Source organism: Takifugu rubripes, chromosome 2, assembly GCF_901000725.2.
Source record: "Takifugu rubripes chromosome 2, fTakRub1.2, whole genome shotgun sequence".
NCBI lineage: Eukaryota > Metazoa > Chordata > Actinopteri > Tetraodontiformes > Tetraodontidae > Takifugu > Takifugu rubripes.
The window spans coordinates 12,851,856-12,867,717 of record NC_042286.1 but is presented as its reverse complement, the minus strand read 5'-3'; the positions used below and the strand labels follow the sequence as shown (position 1 = coordinate 12,867,717).

Here is a 15,862-nt window from a genome sequence, read left to right as displayed (position 1 = left end):
TGATTTTTGCTCTTGGCGAGAACTTCCTGTCTTCGTTCAGTTCTATGGTGGATGAAAAACAAAATAGGTGTCGGTGCATTAAAGCCACCTACTGGTTAGGAGCGTGGACCAGGATGGCAGACGAAAAAACAAACAAAAGAAACCTCTGTTGCTCTGTTGCAGAATTTTAATACAGATTGTACAAGACTGTTCAAGTAAGGAGGGAGAAGATCCAGCTATAGTGTTCTGTGGGTCAGCATAAGTTACTAGACCTTATGGCCAGCTACAGGTAGCCAGTGAAGCTCTATCAGCAGTGGGGAAATGTGGGCCCACCTAGGTTAAAGACCAGATGTGCTTCCATGTTCTGGACCGTCTGAAGCAGCTTTACCATACATATTGAGGCTCCCTCTAGAATGGCATTGCAGCAGACAATGCAGATGTCTGCCGTTGCTTGAAGCAGCAGCTGCGTGGTCTGCTGGCCTGCTGGTATGACAATGGCCTGATTTTTCAGGCATCAAATAAGGCAAAAGGGGAGACCAAGGTTACATGATCAGAAATCATCATTATGATGCCAGGATTTCAACAGCCTAGGAGCAAGAGACCTCTCTTTTGGGTTGTTACAGCAAAATCCTGTATATATGTTCTAACTTTGTCTATATATTTTATAGGTTCTAAATCTAAGGCCTGTAAAATGCTATTTTCCCATCCATCATAATCATGCCTTTGTGTCTTGCTGTCCTTTTTTTGCTTGCGTTTTGATCGGCAAATTGTTCTTGTTGATGTGATGCTAAAAGCTATTGCTAAAAGTAGGGTCATATACGATTGTTTATATTGTTCACAGTGCTTTGTACACATTGTACATTAAGGTAGGGATCATAAGGTGAGGTTAAAAGGCTGCTCGGTGTTGGTACAAAGGCGATGGACTTGGTAATTAGCGTTTTAACTGTGTTTTGCGTGCTCTCATCTCTTGCTACAAGAAAAAAAGAAAAGTTAAATACAATCTGGAAAGTAGTACCATCGAAGACCTGTTCCTTAAATTTGCCATACTTTCTACAGAATGGTAAAGTAATAAGTGTCTGCACCGATCAAACTCCTTGTAATCTGTTATACGGACCACAGACTAAAGGGATTGACTGGTCAGGAAGTTCGTTTTAGGGGTAAAAGTCTCTAATATGCCTATATTAGCTATGTTATGCCCAATTGATTAAAAATGACAAATGTTCAGAGTTTTTTGACTGGATTGGATATACAGTAGCTAATGTCAGTAGTAATTTGCATTTTCGGGGGGGGGGTCGACTGTCAAGTCTTTCAACAGAGAGCAGTAGTGCGCAGACGCGTGTTTTAAACCCGTGTCACTGCACACGTACATCGCCACCTACTGGCCAGGCATGCACAGTACCGCGCTTTCAGTAGTTATCGCTGATTCGTGTGAACGGCTTTGTAATCAAACCTTCTCCGTGCCAACGTAGAGCGCCTTTGAAGACGCAAAGGAAAAACCTTTCCGTTTCTGCTGACCACGTTGTCACGTAAACGTAGCCTTAAAAACGTACTCTCAGCTGATCGAAGAACGGAAGTACTTCCGGGTCAACTCTGATTGGATGACGTTCTTCTGTGAGCTCCTCTGTGCTCAGTTATAGTGTGATTAAACTCACCTGTTTAGGTAAGAAGGAAACATTGTGTGTGATGTATGCTATTATTTCCATCATTTCATCGCTGTATCAATTCGACGTGTGTCAGCAACTAACTCGACACTAATGGTGCGAACGGCGAGCCTTCGTTCTCTTTAACGCGACTGTTAACGGCTAAGCTAATGCTAGCGACCGTAAACAGCTGACGCTGTTCTGACAAGTATCGGAGAAAAACAAACGCACTAAAGTGCTGCTGCAATAAATGGTCGCGTAGCCAATGTCGTTATCAAACGATGGCAGTGGAATATGGTCCTCGTGGGCTTAAATAATGGTTAAGAAAAGTTTAAAAGTTGGTTATGTCATTTTTAAACTGCGTATTCGAAAGTATCCTATAATTGGGCGCGCGTATATCACGAATTTTAAAGGGTTAGGGTTAGCTGAACAATTAGGCTCTACACCTAAAAAGTATTTATTAGAAGAAAATGTCTTCTCAGACCACAATATAGAAATAGTTCATATCATATGCAGTGTTGATTGCTACTGGTGTTATTACTGCCGTTTAAATCCGTACTACAAAAACGGAGTTTTTTGATTAATAAATATTTCCACTTGAAACTGAAGCGTACTGTACATATGTCACAGATAATCGCCTGTTAGCTTGTAGCTGGGGAAGCTGGTGTTGTTCTTCTACTCTGAGGGGATCAGCCTCCATGAAGAGGAGTGTCATTAGTTACTGTATAACTGAACAAACTGATTCTGGTCTATCAGTTTTTTTGTCCCGTCCCTGACACCAGGTCCTGAAAATATCTTAAAGTATCGTTACGTGCAGTGCGACAGTGACGTTGGTTTTAGACATTACTGTTGCTGTGGTTACCTGATATCTGTTGTGATATTTTTGTTTTTTTTCCATTTCTTTCATACAGAGCGTAGGTGACTGTGTGCTACAGCGTTAACCTGCCGGATAACCTGCACTAAGGGGGTCCTTCGCTCCCATTTTTGTGCATCGTCGACAGGACCCACTCAGATTGCAGTCATGGTATTAGCTGATCTGGGAAGGAAGATCACCTCGGCGCTGAGGTCACTCAGCAATGCCACCATCATCAATGAGGAGGTACCTCATTCTTGGCAGAATAACGCCTTAATCACATATCTTTTATCTCATTTGTTGACTTGGTAAACTGCTACATTTACAATTTTGCAAAAAGCACTAAAATGTTAATTGTCTTAGACATTTCTGCTTGATTTTCTGAATTATTTTCTTTCTTTTACGTTTCCCCCTTTGTCGGTCTCTTGTGCAGGTGTTGAATGCCATGTTGAAAGAGGTGTGCGCTGCTCTCCTCGAGGCTGATGTCAACATCAAACTAGTTAAACAGCTGAGAGAGAATGTAAAGTAAGTTGGCACTGAACCTCACGTTAGTCTAGCTAGCAGCACTTACTAGCCTGTGTCTTCTATGTTCTTTGTCCTTGCAGGGCTGCCATAGATTTGGAGGAGATGGCTTCTGGCCTGAACAAACGAAGAATGATCCAACATGCTGTCTTCAAGGAGCTTGTCAAGGTGATTCCAGACATCTTCTGGACTTCCTGGAGACTTGGAAAAATGTTGAAACATTTGACTGTCCACAGATGAGTGTGACAATTTGATAAAAGCCCTCAAAGCTCAAGTCTTTTTCTGCTCCGATGCACCCAAAATGCTGCTCATGTGTCATTTTAAACACCATATGTGTTTTCTGTGGTGTGACTCATATTTACTGTATCTACCAACATTTGTGTTTCAGCTGGTGGACCCTGGTGTGAAGGCCTGGACCCCCACCAAAGGAAAAAACAATGTTATCATGTTTGTTGGTCTGCAGGGCAGTGGAAAAACTACAACCTGCTCCAAGGTGTCGTCACACGTCTCAACATGAGATATATTTAAGGTTTTTTACACAATGCTTTCTCTTGGATGCGTCATGTGACTTTTGCTTTCCGCAGCTTGCCTACTATTACCAGAGGAAGGGTTGGAAGACCTGCCTGATCTGTGCTGACACTTTCAGAGCAGGTACATGACACGATGCAAGGCCACAACACGACGCAGTCTCCACAACAATACATATTCCTGACCTCACATTGCTCACGTTTTTCTACACAACTGCAATTTCTCCGCTGTTTAACTCTGCACAATGTATCATGACACTACTCGACACAGTGTTCTCTGCTGTTGGCTACCAGATACAGTACATCACTTTCTATCGTTGTTATGGTAATCTTCTTTAATCTTTCAGGTGCGTTCGACCAGCTTAAACAAAACGCCACCAAAGCCAGAATCCCATTCTATGGCAGGTGAGTTGCAGAAAGTGTCCGTCTGATTCCCGTTGTCTGACATTTTCCTACTCCTCTGCTGTGTTCAGTTACACAGAGATGGATCCAGTGGTGATCGCCACGGAGGGCGTTGACAAATTTAAAATGGAGAACTTTGAAATCATCATTGTGGACACGAGCGGACGACACAAACAGGAGGACTCGCTGTTTGAAGAGATGCTGCAAGTCTCTAATGCTGTGGTCAGTACCTGGCTACGCCCCCTCCTCTTGTGGCCGGAAACTGCCACATTTGTGTGTTAATGCGTAATTGTTGGTGTGTCACCCACCTGTGGCCTTCTGAACCCGTTTCCAGCAACCAGACAACATTGTGTATGTGATGGATGCGTCCATTGGCCAGGCCTGTGAGTCTCAGGCCAAAGCTTTCAAAGACAAGGTAGATGTAGCTTCGGTAATCGTCACCAAATTGGACGGACACGCCAAAGGAGGAGGAGCTTTGAGCGCGTAAGACCAGCTTCATCTTCCTGTCTGTCGATGTTGGCGTTGGTCCCTTTTAAAGCCATGAAGTTCTTGTTTCCTCTCAGCGTGGCAGCCACTCGGAGTCCCATCATCTTTATCGGAACAGGAGAACACATTGATGACTTTGAGCCTTTTAAGACTCAACCGTTTATCAGCAAACTCCTCGGTAACCTCATGTTGTGACATACTTCCGGTAGACATTTTGCACTGTCATGGAAACCTGAGTGATCCTCTCGCTGGCAGGAATGGGAGACATTGAGGGTTTGATCGACAGAGTTAACGACCTGAAACTGGACGACAACGAAGAGCTGATTGACAAGCTGAAGCACGGTAAGAAGCACGTCATCCATCGCACGACGTCATCCATGCACGAAGAATGTCAACTTTGACCCCTAACTTTCCTGCAGGTCAGTTTACCCTCAGAGACATGTATGAGCAGTTCCAGAACATCATGAAGATGGGCCCGTTTGGACAGATTATGGTACACACCTGGACACGTGAACCCCACACGTGAACCCCACCCCACACAGCTGGAACACTTGATAAACACAAGTTTTACTATTCTTTCTTTTCCTTTCCTTTTCCTTCTCCTCCTTGTGATGCATTCAGGGGATGATTCCAGGTTTTGGCACAGATTTTATGAGTAAAGGAAATGAACAGGAGTCGATGGCACGATTGAAGAAGCTGATGACCATCATGGACAGTATGAATGACCAGGGTAACGCTTGTTTACTCTTGTGTACACCTGCCACACCTTCACTTAATGCTTTGCTTGATAATGAAAAAGGTTTTTTTTTATTTTATGTTCAGAGCTCGACAGTAAAGATGGTGCCAAGCTTTTTAGTAAGCAGCCAAACAGAATCCAGAGAGTAGCTCGAGGGTCTGGAGTGGCCACCAGAGACGTCCAGGAGTTGCTCACGCAGTACACCAAGTTTGCTCAGATGGTCAAGAAGATGGGGGGCATCAAAGGCCTATTTAAAGGTCACAAAGGGGGAAGCAGGAAGGGGGGGTAAAATCCTGTGGACTGCCTGATTGAACAAACTCGTTTTCTTTGTTACAGGAGGAGACATGTCCAAGAATGTGAACCCATCACAAATGGCCAAACTGAACCAGCAGATGGCCAAAATGATGGACCCCAGAGTCCTGCATCACATGGGTGAGATCCAGCAGCTTTTCTTTTTTTTTTAGATTTAGATTTTAGATTTTTAGAGGATGAAGATGATTTTTTTAAAAACTGCATGTTTTGACCATGTGTCAATATCGAGCTGTTAATGTATTTATTCATTTTTGGTGTTTTTTACTTCTTATTTTAAGGTGGAATGGCAGGTCTACAGTCAATGATGCGTCAATTCCAGCAGGGAGCTGCTGGAAACATGAAAGGCATGATGAATTTCAACAACATGTGATCACCAACCAACAGGTTGCCTTAAACCATAAAACCTAAATATGAAGGCTGGATCAGCCCTTTCTTCCTGTACCTGTCTTGTTAATAAAGGGGTTTTTAGAGGAAAATGTGCAAAAAATCTGAGTCCGTTGAGGAAGATGACAAATTGTAAAGAACATGTGGAAGAGTGACGAAAAGCAGCTCTCTAAGTGTTATATTTATGGATAACCATGATGAGGTCACATGGATAATGACGATTACAAGGAAGATTATATCATTTGCGAAAATATTTCTCAAATAAATTTTTACTTTACATTTTAAATCTGTTTCCCGATTTCTTCTTATGGTGTGTATTTAAACTTTGTTTTTTTAAATAAAGGGCCATTTTTTAAAGACGACACCAAGGACGATAGTGGCGTATAACCAAAGATCGTATTTGGACACAATGAGATACTTCGTCATAATTTGGGAATATAATATTAATTTGCTCAAAACTACTCTTTTCAATGCAACATATTTGTGGATTTTGTATACATATTTAGAATCCCTATACCCACGTCACTTATGTGACACTTCAAACCAAATCACGTTCAATTATATAGCAGAGGTGGGGTCAGCAGGTCAGTGCACAGCTATGGGGGATACAATTTTAAACCATTTATCGGACCGTATGATCTCACATCATTTTAAATTTTAAACTATAGATATGTGTCTTCTATTTTTTTTTTTAAATCGCCAGGCTTTTTAATAAAGTTTTGAGGACTCCAAATTGGCTATTTTCAGCTATGTTAATTTCTTTGAACAGAGTGAGACCTCTGTTCATTAAAACTCTCTGCCTTGACGTGGCACCGGCCGCCGCCATGTTGTTTTGCTTCGTTGTCACTGGAGTGGACGCGGCAGGAGCGGAGCGACGGTGATTTACCTCCACCTCCTCACGCAGAGACCCACCCGGGCTACTAACACCGAAAACCTCACCCGGACCCACTTATTTACCCGGTGTGTCCTGCATAAACTGCTCGCTTGTGTAACGTGAGTGACGCCCTGAGCTAAGTGCCCCACTAGCTGCTGTTAGCTGTATCGTAGCTGAGCTGATCTAGGTTGTTTTTAAATTTCCGGCTAAACTTAATCTCTTTACTTGCCTCCTCTTCCACTTTAAAGCTCACATACTTGCGTGCGTTCCAAAATTTTTTAGTTTTATTGTCGCCCGAACGTATAAGTCGTAACATGAATATGACTGACAAATCTGTTGAAATGATCCGGTACCCATTTTTAGCGCAGCACTCGTCTAAAATACTTTGTTGTACAGAGAATTGCATGATTTGTCTGTGAAATCTAGTGAAACAGTGGAAGCCGAAAGATTAAAGACCAGCAGATTCCAGAGCTCATCCACGCCCACTGCCTACTATATCCACCGAGACAAGTTTTATGGAGACGTTTCATGATGAACCGGGCAACACTAAATTAACCCTCCGATCAGAACATTTGGTTTGAACATTTTCATGTTTTAGCTCCTAAAACATGCGGGGTTGCGGATGTTTTACCTTTGCCAGATGTGACAGCCGGCGTTTGTCCGTCTGTGAACGAAATTCTGGTGATGTTACGGATTCAGAAGGGACCATTGGTCATCTAAAGATCAAAACCAAGGGGTTTTGAACATAAAACACTCAGGAAGCAGCTTACTATGTGACGTAATCATGTCTATACTATACACAGTACTACTGGTCTACGTCACAATATGGGGACGATCTTAGTTTGTAATTGTTTTCTTACTTTATGGTCGAGATTCCAAACCAATTATGTTTAAAACGCGATGTGCCTGTTTGTCCCATAGGTGGCGCCAGACGGCCAAGCCTGAGCTCACTGACGTCACAGCTATCCCATCTTTTTCCAAGTGCGTTCCATCCCCATTAACCCCAAAATCGTCATGGCAACCTTCCCAGAGTACATCGCTCAGAACGAGGAGCGCGACGGCGTGCGGTTCAGTTGGAACGTGTGGCCGTCGAGCCGACTGGAGGCGACCCGCATGGTGGTCCCAGTGGCATCCCTGATCACCCCTCTGAAGGAGCGACCTGACCTGCCTCCTATCCAGTATGAACCAGTTCTGTGCAGCCGCGCAACCTGCCGTGCTGTGCTCAATCCTCTGTGGTACGCACTCCTACTTGGCTACCTGTGTGATGTCATAAAGCTACGTGTTACCTGTCTGACCTCCTTCCCTGGTCTGTGTTTCAGTCAAGTGGACTACAGAGCCAAGCTGTGGGCCTGTAATTTCTGCTACCAGAGAAACCAGGTTAATTGAACATTTTCAGTGCACAGCCTCACACTTAAGCCACTAATTAGTCTAAATTTAGCATTGCTTTGTCATGCCTTAATTTGTTTGAAAAAAAACCTATCCGACTATTGCAATCAGCAGGAAACATGGATCATATTAGATTATTTTGGATTGGGTTGGATCGCTTTTGAAGTAGTTCAGATCAAATTCAACAATTCTTTTTTTTTAAGGCAACATAATGCTGATTGCTTAAGACGTAACAATATGGAGATGACAATACATTTGATTTAAAGGTGCCTTTCTGGACACCTGCGCTCGCTGTACAAGCAAAATGTGAAGTGCACAAAAAAAGATTTCAAAATATAAACAAGAGGAAAACAGACAAAATAATAAAAGCAGGCGATGGCTTGAGTTAGGTTCCATGTTATGACATTTGGTGCTTTGCTGTGTTTTAGTTTCCTCCATCCTATGCTGGGATCTCTGAAGTGAATCAGCCCGCTGAGCTGCTGCCTCAGTTCTCCACCATTGAATATGTGGTTCAGGTGAGACCAACAGGTATATTTACAGGTGTGACTTCAGAGACAGGTGATAACCATATGTGCTGTGTGTTCCTAGCGTGGTCCTCAGATGCCATTGGTTTTCCTGTATGTGGTGGACACCTGTATGGAAGATGAGGACCTTCAGGCCTTGAAGGAGTCTCTGCAGATGTCATTGTCTCTGCTGCCTCCTACAGCTCTGGTGGGTCTCATCACGTTTGGCCGGATGGTTCAGGTCCACGAGCTCGGCTGTGAGGGGATTTCCAAAAGTTATGTCTTCAGAGGAACAAAAGATCTCAATGCCAAGCAGCTACAGGTCAGTGAAGCGACTAAAGACATTTCCCCGTGACCACTCCTGCTAACCCGTTTTTGTGAATGGACTTTGCAGGAGATGCTTGGTCTGACCAAACCTGCAGCCCCTCAAGGACGAGCTCCTCAAACAGCCCAACAGCCTCTGTCCAACAGGTAAACGCACGCTGAGAGTCCTAGAGCAGATCATTAAACCTGGACCTGACCCTTAACCAGACCCTAAAACATGCAGCTCAATATTTAAACTGTATTTGCAGAGGAAACGTAATCATACTGTGATGTGTTTTGGGGTCAGGTTCTTGCAGCCGGTGCAGAAGATCGACATGAATCTTACTGACCTGTTGGGGGAGCTTCAGCGTGACCCCTGGCCTGTCACTCAGGGAAAGAGACCTCTGCGTTCTCTGGGCGTGGCCATGTCCATTGCTGTTGGCTTGCTGGAGGTAAAACATGAAGATGTGCACCATTTTATAAACTCAAACTTTACACTGAAGCTGTGTTTTTACCCACAGTGCACCTTTCCAAACACGGGGGCTCGCATCATGACCTTCATTGGTGGGCCCGCAACACAGGGTCCTGGCATGGTCGTCGGAGATGAACTGAAGATGCCTATTAGGTCCTGGCACGACCTGGAGAAGGACAACGCTAAGTACACAAAGAAGGCCACCAAAGTGAGTGACAACTGTCCTCAGTCCTGTGGTTAAACACTGAACTCTGCCACTGTTAACATGCTAACAAAGACTGCGCGTGTGTGTTTTCTAGCACTACGAGTCCCTCGCTAACAGAGCCTCGACTAATGGTCATATCATCGACATCTATGCCTGCGCTCTTGATCAGACGGGGCTGTTGGAGATGAAGTGCTGCACCAACTCCACTGGGTAGCAACACACACTCTCAGTGTTTTAGACTGTGTGTTGTTTTGTATCCTGATGGTCTGTGATGTTTACAGAGGTTACATGGTGATGGCAGACTCCTTCAACACATCACTTTTCAAACAAACCTTCCAGCGGGTCTTCACCAAAGATGTTCAGGGGTCTTTCAAGATGGCCTTCGGCGCTACCCTGGAAGTCAAGGTACCTGCGTGCTGGCTCAACACCAAACTCACACACTCAACCTCTTTTGGCTGCATCGCTTCCTCCTCTTTTACACATCTGTCCATCAGCAGGAGGGTCCCCCCTGTAGAGTGTTGGGCTGAGGTTGTGTAAAGACTTCAGAGATACTCTGCACTGTGCAAATAAAGCTGGATTGTGCACATGTAAATGTCCATGACCTTCTCTCGCCTGGTGACAGCTGACATTAACTCCCAGTTTGTTTGTATTTCCCTCCCCAGACATCCAGAGAAATTAAAGTTTCTGGAGCGATTGGTCCATGTGTGTCTCTGGGTGCCAAAGGACCGTCTGTGTCTGAGAATGTATGTAACACTTCCCCTTTTCAGTAGTACCAGAATGGCATCTTGCCCTTTTCATTTGACCTTTTTACAATTAAGTTTGTCAGTCAATGGTGCGGTTTGCCTGGAAATGTGCTGAGATATCAGATAATCACGTGCGCTACGCTGCATGTTGACCTTCATATGGTTGTGTTGCACAGGAGATCGGGAACGGAGGAACCTGTCAGTGGAAGATGTGTGGCCTGGATCCGATGACCACTCTGGCTCTTTATTTTGAGGTGGTGAACCAGGTACAAACAACCAAGCAAATCTTAATCTGTACAGTTGTGGTTTCTTAGTTTTGTAGTTCATTTATTACGACATTTTGGTATTTGTGAGTGTAGTTATGAAGTAAGTGCAACTGACAGAAGTGTAAAAATGCACTCTTTTAAATAAGCTTTTATTTTGGCCAAGGTTCTGAGCTACACGTCCTGCAGAAGCACAAATGTTCATGTGGAGATGATGATCAAGCGTTGAAGTGATGCGCTGCTCCATCACTGTGCTGGGGTGTTAGGTGTTGGTGATGATGTCGTTGTGGTTGTAATGGCGTTGGCGGTTGGGTCCAGATGAAAGGCTGACGTCTGGTGGTGGGCCTCCAGCAGGTTCTTTGAACGTGGACATAGAATAATCCTTCCCAAGAGGCGACACGCAGTGGCCCTGTACCTCCTGCAGATGAGTAGATGGACAGAAGTTATGTCCCCACTCACCGCTGCATCATCACTCAAACACTGGCTGAGCACTACAGCTGCATTAATAGCCATGTTGGTCACATGATCGGCAATTTTCCTCCTCTTAATTCTGACCCAACTTGATATATAAGCATCAGCAGTTTAGATTCTGACTTACGTCTGCGTCATGCAGGTGATCCAGGGGTTTAGAGCGGCGTTTGACAGAACCAACCAAGTGGAGAGGGCGGGTACCCCAGCCGGACTCGGTACGCCGCTAAATGTCTCGTACAAACCCACTGAGATGTAGGGTAGCCAGCAGACCAACAAACACACTGACACACACCATCAGAAACACAACAATGTGACAGTACGTCCACCACTCAAACCCCCTCCCACAAACCTGCTCTTAAGAGATTTTTGTAGGCATTTGGGTAGAAACCGGTTCCGTGAAGGCTGCTGTCACAGCATTAATATCACAGCAGGGTTGGTGTTGTCATAACAACACCAACAAGACTCCTGAAATCTTCCCATACACCCGAAGGCCTGCCCAATCATGATATAAATGCTAAATAAAGACAATAATTAAGGACTTAAGAGTGATTGCTGGTTGAGATGGTGTTTGTTGCAGTCAGATCTTAGCGAGACGGTGATGAAAGTTATGAAAACTGCCAGAAATCAGCCCATGTAACAAATGAACTCACCTAAGACTGTGATCATCACCATGGAGCTCCTAAGGAAGTTGTTGGCAGGAACATAGAAGCAGTGCAGCTCGTTGCACATGAAGGTTCCCCTCCTGGCCTGTTTCCTGGCCACGTAGACCATGTATCCATACAGAGAGCAGGTTGAAAAGATCGGTATCGTGACGCCCACCGAAATCCACGCAGCCACAAAGCACCTGTTGTCAGGAGTAAAGCTCGGGCAGCACAGAAATCTGGACTCGCTGTAGACATACGTTCCAAACCCCAGCAGGGGCATTGCAGCCATCACGAAGCACAACGTCCAGACCAGAACCAGCACCGCCCGGCGCCGCCCGGGCGTCCAAATGGTGTCGTAGCTCAGGGCGAAGCAGATCTCCGTGAACCTGTTCACCGTCATCCAGTTAAAGGAGAAGATGGAAGCGGTTTGGAGGAGGACGAAGACAAAGGCGCTGCCTTGACACACCGGACCCCCCATGTTGCTCCCTGACAGGCAGGTTAGGCCATTATAGGCTCCGAGGGGGGTGATAAACATCCCCAGGGCCAGATCACTGAGGCTGAAGCTCAGGGTTAGGCCCAGCGTATCCGTCCGCAGCTCCTTGTTGAGCAGCAGAAGGAGGAGAAGGAGGAGGTTTCCAGACACTGAAGCCAAGCTTGACAGTGCCAACAGAGTGGCGTATAGTATCCTGACGATCTCCCCCATCTTCTGGAACACACAACAGGAAGCACATGAGTGAATTTGGCTCAAACGCGGTTTGTCTGATTTCCTCAGAAGGAGCTTCTTTGTTCACACCTCTAAAAATACATAAGCTGTCCGTGTTAGAACAGAAAGCCTGATTCTCTCTTATCCAGTTCTGATCTTAGTTTTGCTGTCACATGAACGACTATGGCTTGCGAGGAGCCAGTGGAGACACTATGGCTGTTATCCTGGGACAGCAGGATAAGGGCAGCAGCCTCTACCTACCTTCACCTACCTTTAAGGATCTCTCCTGGTGTCGACAACTTCAGCAGTCAAACTGCAGAGGTCATCCTCACGAGGTAGACAAACGGACTACCATCCAGAAAGAGGAACTTGTGATCCTAAAGCCGGTTGGAAGAGGTGGTCCATGTTTTGATGTCAGACCTTCAGTCTGATCACCGAGAGACTTCAGGAAGCCTCTGCTGCGCGTGTGGGTGTGGCGGCGTTGCCACGGTTCATCTGTCGCCTGCTGTGATAACGACCGCGCACGCCATCAAAAAGAAAACTCCAAATTCAGGCTTTACACGGGCGCAAAATCAAATAATCCCCTCAGGACGTGTGTAAACACGCAGCAAGTTTTATTCTGAACAGCAGCATCTTGGCACGTGCCGAGTGGTTTAATTTCCCTAGAACAACCGCAGAGAGATGTGCTTCCGCCTGTGCCGTCAACAACCCCACAAATGCAGAAGTGGCTCTGTATTTCCCCGCAATGATTATTTTGTAGTTTCCCCTACACATGACATGAACCTGCACCAGGTCCTGGGAGCTGTTCTGCTCCTATTGCACAGCGCCATCAGGCCGCTTCAGCACTCATTTCTGTCTGACGGGGAAAAATATCCGTACACGCCAAAGAATATGATGTCAAGGGGTTGGATTCATTTGCATCGTTTGGAGACGGAGGTGCAGCTGTGAGCAACGACTGAAAGACCATATTGTCCCACAAAAGGTCGCTGGATTTGTCACTAATTAACAAAACAAAACCCGAGGATTTGGACGCAGTTAATCCGCTGCTCTCCATCAGAAAACAGATCAGAATCTTCCAGTTCACGCGTTTACATGACGCCGTTTTATTCCGATCGGCCCAAATATCAGTGTCAGAGTTACTGACGGTGCTGTTACCCTTCACCGCCTGTGTGTGTGTGTGTGCGTGTATGGCTCAGCACCTCATCACCAGATGTGCATCATCGTGTGTTCCAGCACAACGCTCCGATCCCTCAGGGCGGCCGCGGAGCCGTCCAGTTTGTGACGCAGTACCAGCACTCATCGGGACAGAGACGCATCAGAGTCACCACCATCGCTAGGAAGTACGTGATGGCACCCTTCTCCTTCTGACCGAGAGCAGACCGTCTGCAACTCTGTGTGTGTGTGTGTGTGTGTGTGTGTGTGTGTGTGTGTGTCCTCCCCCTGCAGCTGGGCAGACGCTCAGTCCCAGATTCAGAGCATCGCAGCATCCTTTGATCAGGAGGCAGCAGCCATCTTGATGGCGAGGTTGTCGGTGTACCGGGCTGAGACGGAGGAGGGGCCGGATGTGCTGCGCTGGCTGGACAGACAGCTGATTCGACTGGTACGGCGAGGTGGAGGTTTTTGGAGCGGTTCTGTCGCAGGAGCCTTCTGATGCACTGACAAATCATTTCTGATGTGGTCTGCAGTGTCAGAAGTTTGGAGATTATCACAAAGATGATCCGAACTCCTTCAGGTTCTCCGAGACCTTCTCCCTCTACCCTCAGGTATAGAATCACCCTCATCTTCAACACAAAGGTTCAACATTTGGAACAAGATGCAACCTGGGAGACTCGGCTTGATTCCTATTCACTTCATTGTCGTTCAAAAACTGCACGCTCATTTTAAGCGCATTAAACAAATAAAATGATGTGAAAATTCTCCCCTTTTTTTTCCCAGTTCATGTTCCACCTGAGGCGTTCTCCGTTCCTCCAGGTCTTCAACAACAGTCCAGACGAGAGTTCATATTACAGACATCATTTCAACCGGCAGGACCTGACTCAGGCCCTCATCATGATCCAGCCTGTTCTCTATGCTTACTCCTTCAACGGCCCTCCAGAGGTGTCTCAGTCCACCCGCACACACACACACACACACGAGATTGTTAATAACCACGCATGAACCCGTCTGTGTCTTCAGCCAGTTTTGTTGGACAGCAGCAGCATCCTGCCAGATCGGATCCTGCTGATGGACACGTTCTTCCAGATCCTGATCTATCACGGAGAGGTGCTCACCCTCACACACACCTGTCTCAGGTTTTGCTGGTGTGCGCGCGCTGAAGTTGTTGACGGGTTTGTGTTGCTGCGGGTGCAGACGGTGGCTCAGTGGAGGAAGGCTGGTTACCAGGAGATGCCCGAGTACGAGAACTTCAAGCACCTCCTTCAGGCGCCGGTGGACGACGCTCAGGAGTTGCTCCACACGCGCTTCCCGATGCCGCGTTACATCGACACAGAACACGGCGGCAGTCAGGTGACTCCTGCTTGGATTTAGATTTGTTTTTCCACCTAACATTGAAGGAGACGTTAAAGGAGACGTTAAAGGAGCCAAGCTGAGATTCGAGAGTCTCTGACAACACTTTTGCCTACAAACGACCTGTTTTTGAGCCATTTAGCTGCTAAAGAAGATGGGGACAAGGTCAAAATGGGGTCAAATGGAACAAGGTTGTTTCTCACAAGGAGGAACAACCTTGTCCCATTTGACCAGAACCCTTTTGTTGCACAAATGAATACCGTTTGTATCCCACGATGTTCCTGAATGACTCGCTGGCAGGGAATCATTGTTGATGATGTCACAACGATGATGTCGTGCTCCGCAGGCTCGCTTCCTGCTGTCCAAAGTGAACCCGTCCCAGACCCACAACAACATGTATGCGTGGGGTCAGGTGAGTGTCTCACACCTTCACGTCTGTGTGTGTTTGTGATCTCCCGTAACCATGACGATGTCTGCAGGAGTCTGGAGCGCCCATCCTGACCGATGATGTCAGCCTGCAGGTCTTCATGGACCACCTGAAGAAGCTTGCTGTGTCCAGCGCTGCCTGATCACGCTAGGCTCTCTCTTCCCTCACTTGTCTTTTTTTTTTTTATCTCGCATTTGCTGCCTAAGTTGTCATGACAACCATTGTACATGCTGGAGCACCAGTCCAGTTTCTCATGAAAGTTCAGGTTGCAAACATCACAGAAGTGTTTGGAGCTGATCTGAGGAGACCAACAATGGTTGAAGTTAACGTTCATGTTTGAGCCACATTGGAATCTTCTGTTTTACTGAATAAAAGTGTTTCCTCTAAAGACTTTCTACCATCTTTCACTCGTGCTTCCTTCTGCGCAGCTTTTTATTCAGTGTTGGAAAGCTTTGCTCCATAACTCAGGCTGCACCATGGTTCTCCTACGATCACGGACTCTCAGAACCTCCTGGCAGTAGA

General features: G+C 46.1%; 3 protein-coding genes across 8 annotated transcripts; 2 read left to right on the top strand and 1 right to left on the bottom strand.

Moving 5' to 3' along the window:
* The first annotated feature begins 1,484 nt into the window (after positions 1 to 1,484).
* On the top strand, positions 1,485 to 6,127 carry srp54 (signal recognition particle 54). 2 transcript variants are annotated; one of them, XM_003962793.3, is made up of 16 exons: positions 1,485 to 1,639; positions 2,531 to 2,718; positions 2,906 to 2,997; positions 3,078 to 3,162; positions 3,383 to 3,487; positions 3,579 to 3,645; positions 3,869 to 3,926; positions 3,995 to 4,145; positions 4,258 to 4,406; positions 4,487 to 4,587; positions 4,665 to 4,751; positions 4,829 to 4,902; positions 5,031 to 5,139; positions 5,232 to 5,402; positions 5,482 to 5,577; positions 5,736 to 6,127. In XM_003962793.3, exons 2-16 carry the CDS (start codon positions 2,641 to 2,643, stop codon positions 5,825 to 5,827), a joined length of 1,515 nt encoding a protein of 504 aa, XP_003962842.1. In that variant the 5' UTR covers positions 1,485 to 1,639; positions 2,531 to 2,640; the 3' UTR covers positions 5,828 to 6,127. The 2 variants fall into 2 exon arrangements, with proteins under 2 accessions (XP_003962842.1, XP_011618131.1); XM_011619829.2 differs by lacking the exon at positions 1,485 to 1,639 and adding an exon at positions 1,718 to 1,736 and having other exon boundaries at positions 5,736 to 5,933.
* Positions 6,128 to 6,646: 519 nt separating this feature from the next.
* Positions 6,647 to 15,732, top strand: sec23a (Sec23 homolog A, coat complex II component). Of its 2 annotated transcripts, none has more exons than XM_011619820.2 (20): positions 6,647 to 6,801; positions 7,637 to 7,950; positions 8,035 to 8,092; positions 8,530 to 8,616; positions 8,690 to 8,926; positions 8,999 to 9,075; positions 9,215 to 9,359; positions 9,429 to 9,587; positions 9,679 to 9,794; positions 9,866 to 9,989; positions 10,247 to 10,327; positions 10,504 to 10,593; positions 13,642 to 13,748; positions 13,855 to 14,008; positions 14,094 to 14,171; positions 14,344 to 14,505; positions 14,584 to 14,670; positions 14,758 to 14,913; positions 15,260 to 15,325; positions 15,393 to 15,732. In XM_011619820.2, exons 2-20 carry the CDS (start codon positions 7,730 to 7,732, stop codon positions 15,480 to 15,482), a joined length of 2,295 nt encoding a protein of 764 aa, XP_011618122.1. In that variant the 5' UTR covers positions 6,647 to 6,801; positions 7,637 to 7,729; the 3' UTR covers positions 15,483 to 15,732. The 2 variants fall into 2 exon arrangements, with proteins under 2 accessions (XP_011618122.1, XP_003962841.1); XM_003962792.3 differs by having other exon boundaries at positions 6,653 to 6,834.
* On the bottom strand, positions 10,603 to 13,125 carry LOC105418851 (adenosine receptor A3). Of its 4 annotated transcripts, none has more exons than XM_029831854.1 (4): positions 12,670 to 13,125; positions 11,712 to 12,411; positions 11,189 to 11,342; positions 10,606 to 11,008 (listed from the first exon to the last, which is right to left on the bottom strand). In XM_029831854.1, the coding sequence occupies exons 2-4, from the start codon at positions 12,406 to 12,408 to the stop codon at positions 10,837 to 10,839; spliced, it is 1,023 nt and encodes a 340-aa protein (XP_029687714.1). In that variant the 5' UTR covers positions 12,409 to 12,411; positions 12,670 to 13,125; the 3' UTR covers positions 10,606 to 10,836. The 4 variants fall into 4 exon arrangements, 3 of the variants coding, with proteins under 3 accessions (XP_029687714.1, XP_029687723.1, XP_029687711.1); XM_029831863.1 differs by having other exon boundaries at positions 11,712 to 12,408; positions 12,680 to 13,125; XM_029831851.1 differs by having other exon boundaries at positions 11,712 to 12,413; positions 12,681 to 13,125.
* Positions 15,733 to 15,862: the final 130 nt, after the last annotated feature.

Coding starts and splice junctions, on each gene's coding strand:
- srp54 (XM_003962793.3), top strand. CDS start 2,641: ATGGTATTAGCTGATCTGGGAAGGAAGATCACCTCGGCGCTGAGGTCA. Junction 2,998..3,077: donor CAGCTGAGAGAGAATGTAAA/GTAAGTTGGCAC, acceptor TTGTCCTTGCAG/GGCTGCCATAGATTTGGAGG. Junction 5,140..5,231: donor GGACAGTATGAATGACCAGG/GTAACGCTTGTT, acceptor TTTTATGTTCAG/AGCTCGACAGTAAAGATGGT.
- sec23a (XM_011619820.2), top strand. CDS start 7,730: ATGGCAACCTTCCCAGAGTACATCGCTCAGAACGAGGAGCGCGACGGC. Junction 10,594..13,641: donor ATTTTGAGGTGGTGAACCAG/GTACAAACAACC, acceptor CGTGTGTTCCAG/CACAACGCTCCGATCCCTCA. Junction 14,172..14,343: donor CCTTCTCCCTCTACCCTCAG/GTATAGAATCAC, acceptor TTTTTTTCCCAG/TTCATGTTCCACCTGAGGCG.
- LOC105418851 (XM_029831854.1), bottom strand. CDS start 12,408: ATGGGGGAGATCGTCAGGATACTATACGCCACTCTGTTGGCACTGTCA. Junction 11,343..11,711: donor GGTGATGATCACAGTCTTAG/GTGAGTTCATTT, acceptor GGTGTGTGTCAG/TGTGTTTGTTGGTCTGCTGG. Junction 11,009..11,188: donor ATCACCTGCATGACGCAGAC/GTAAGTCAGAAT, acceptor ACTCATCTGCAG/GAGGTACAGGGCCACTGCGT.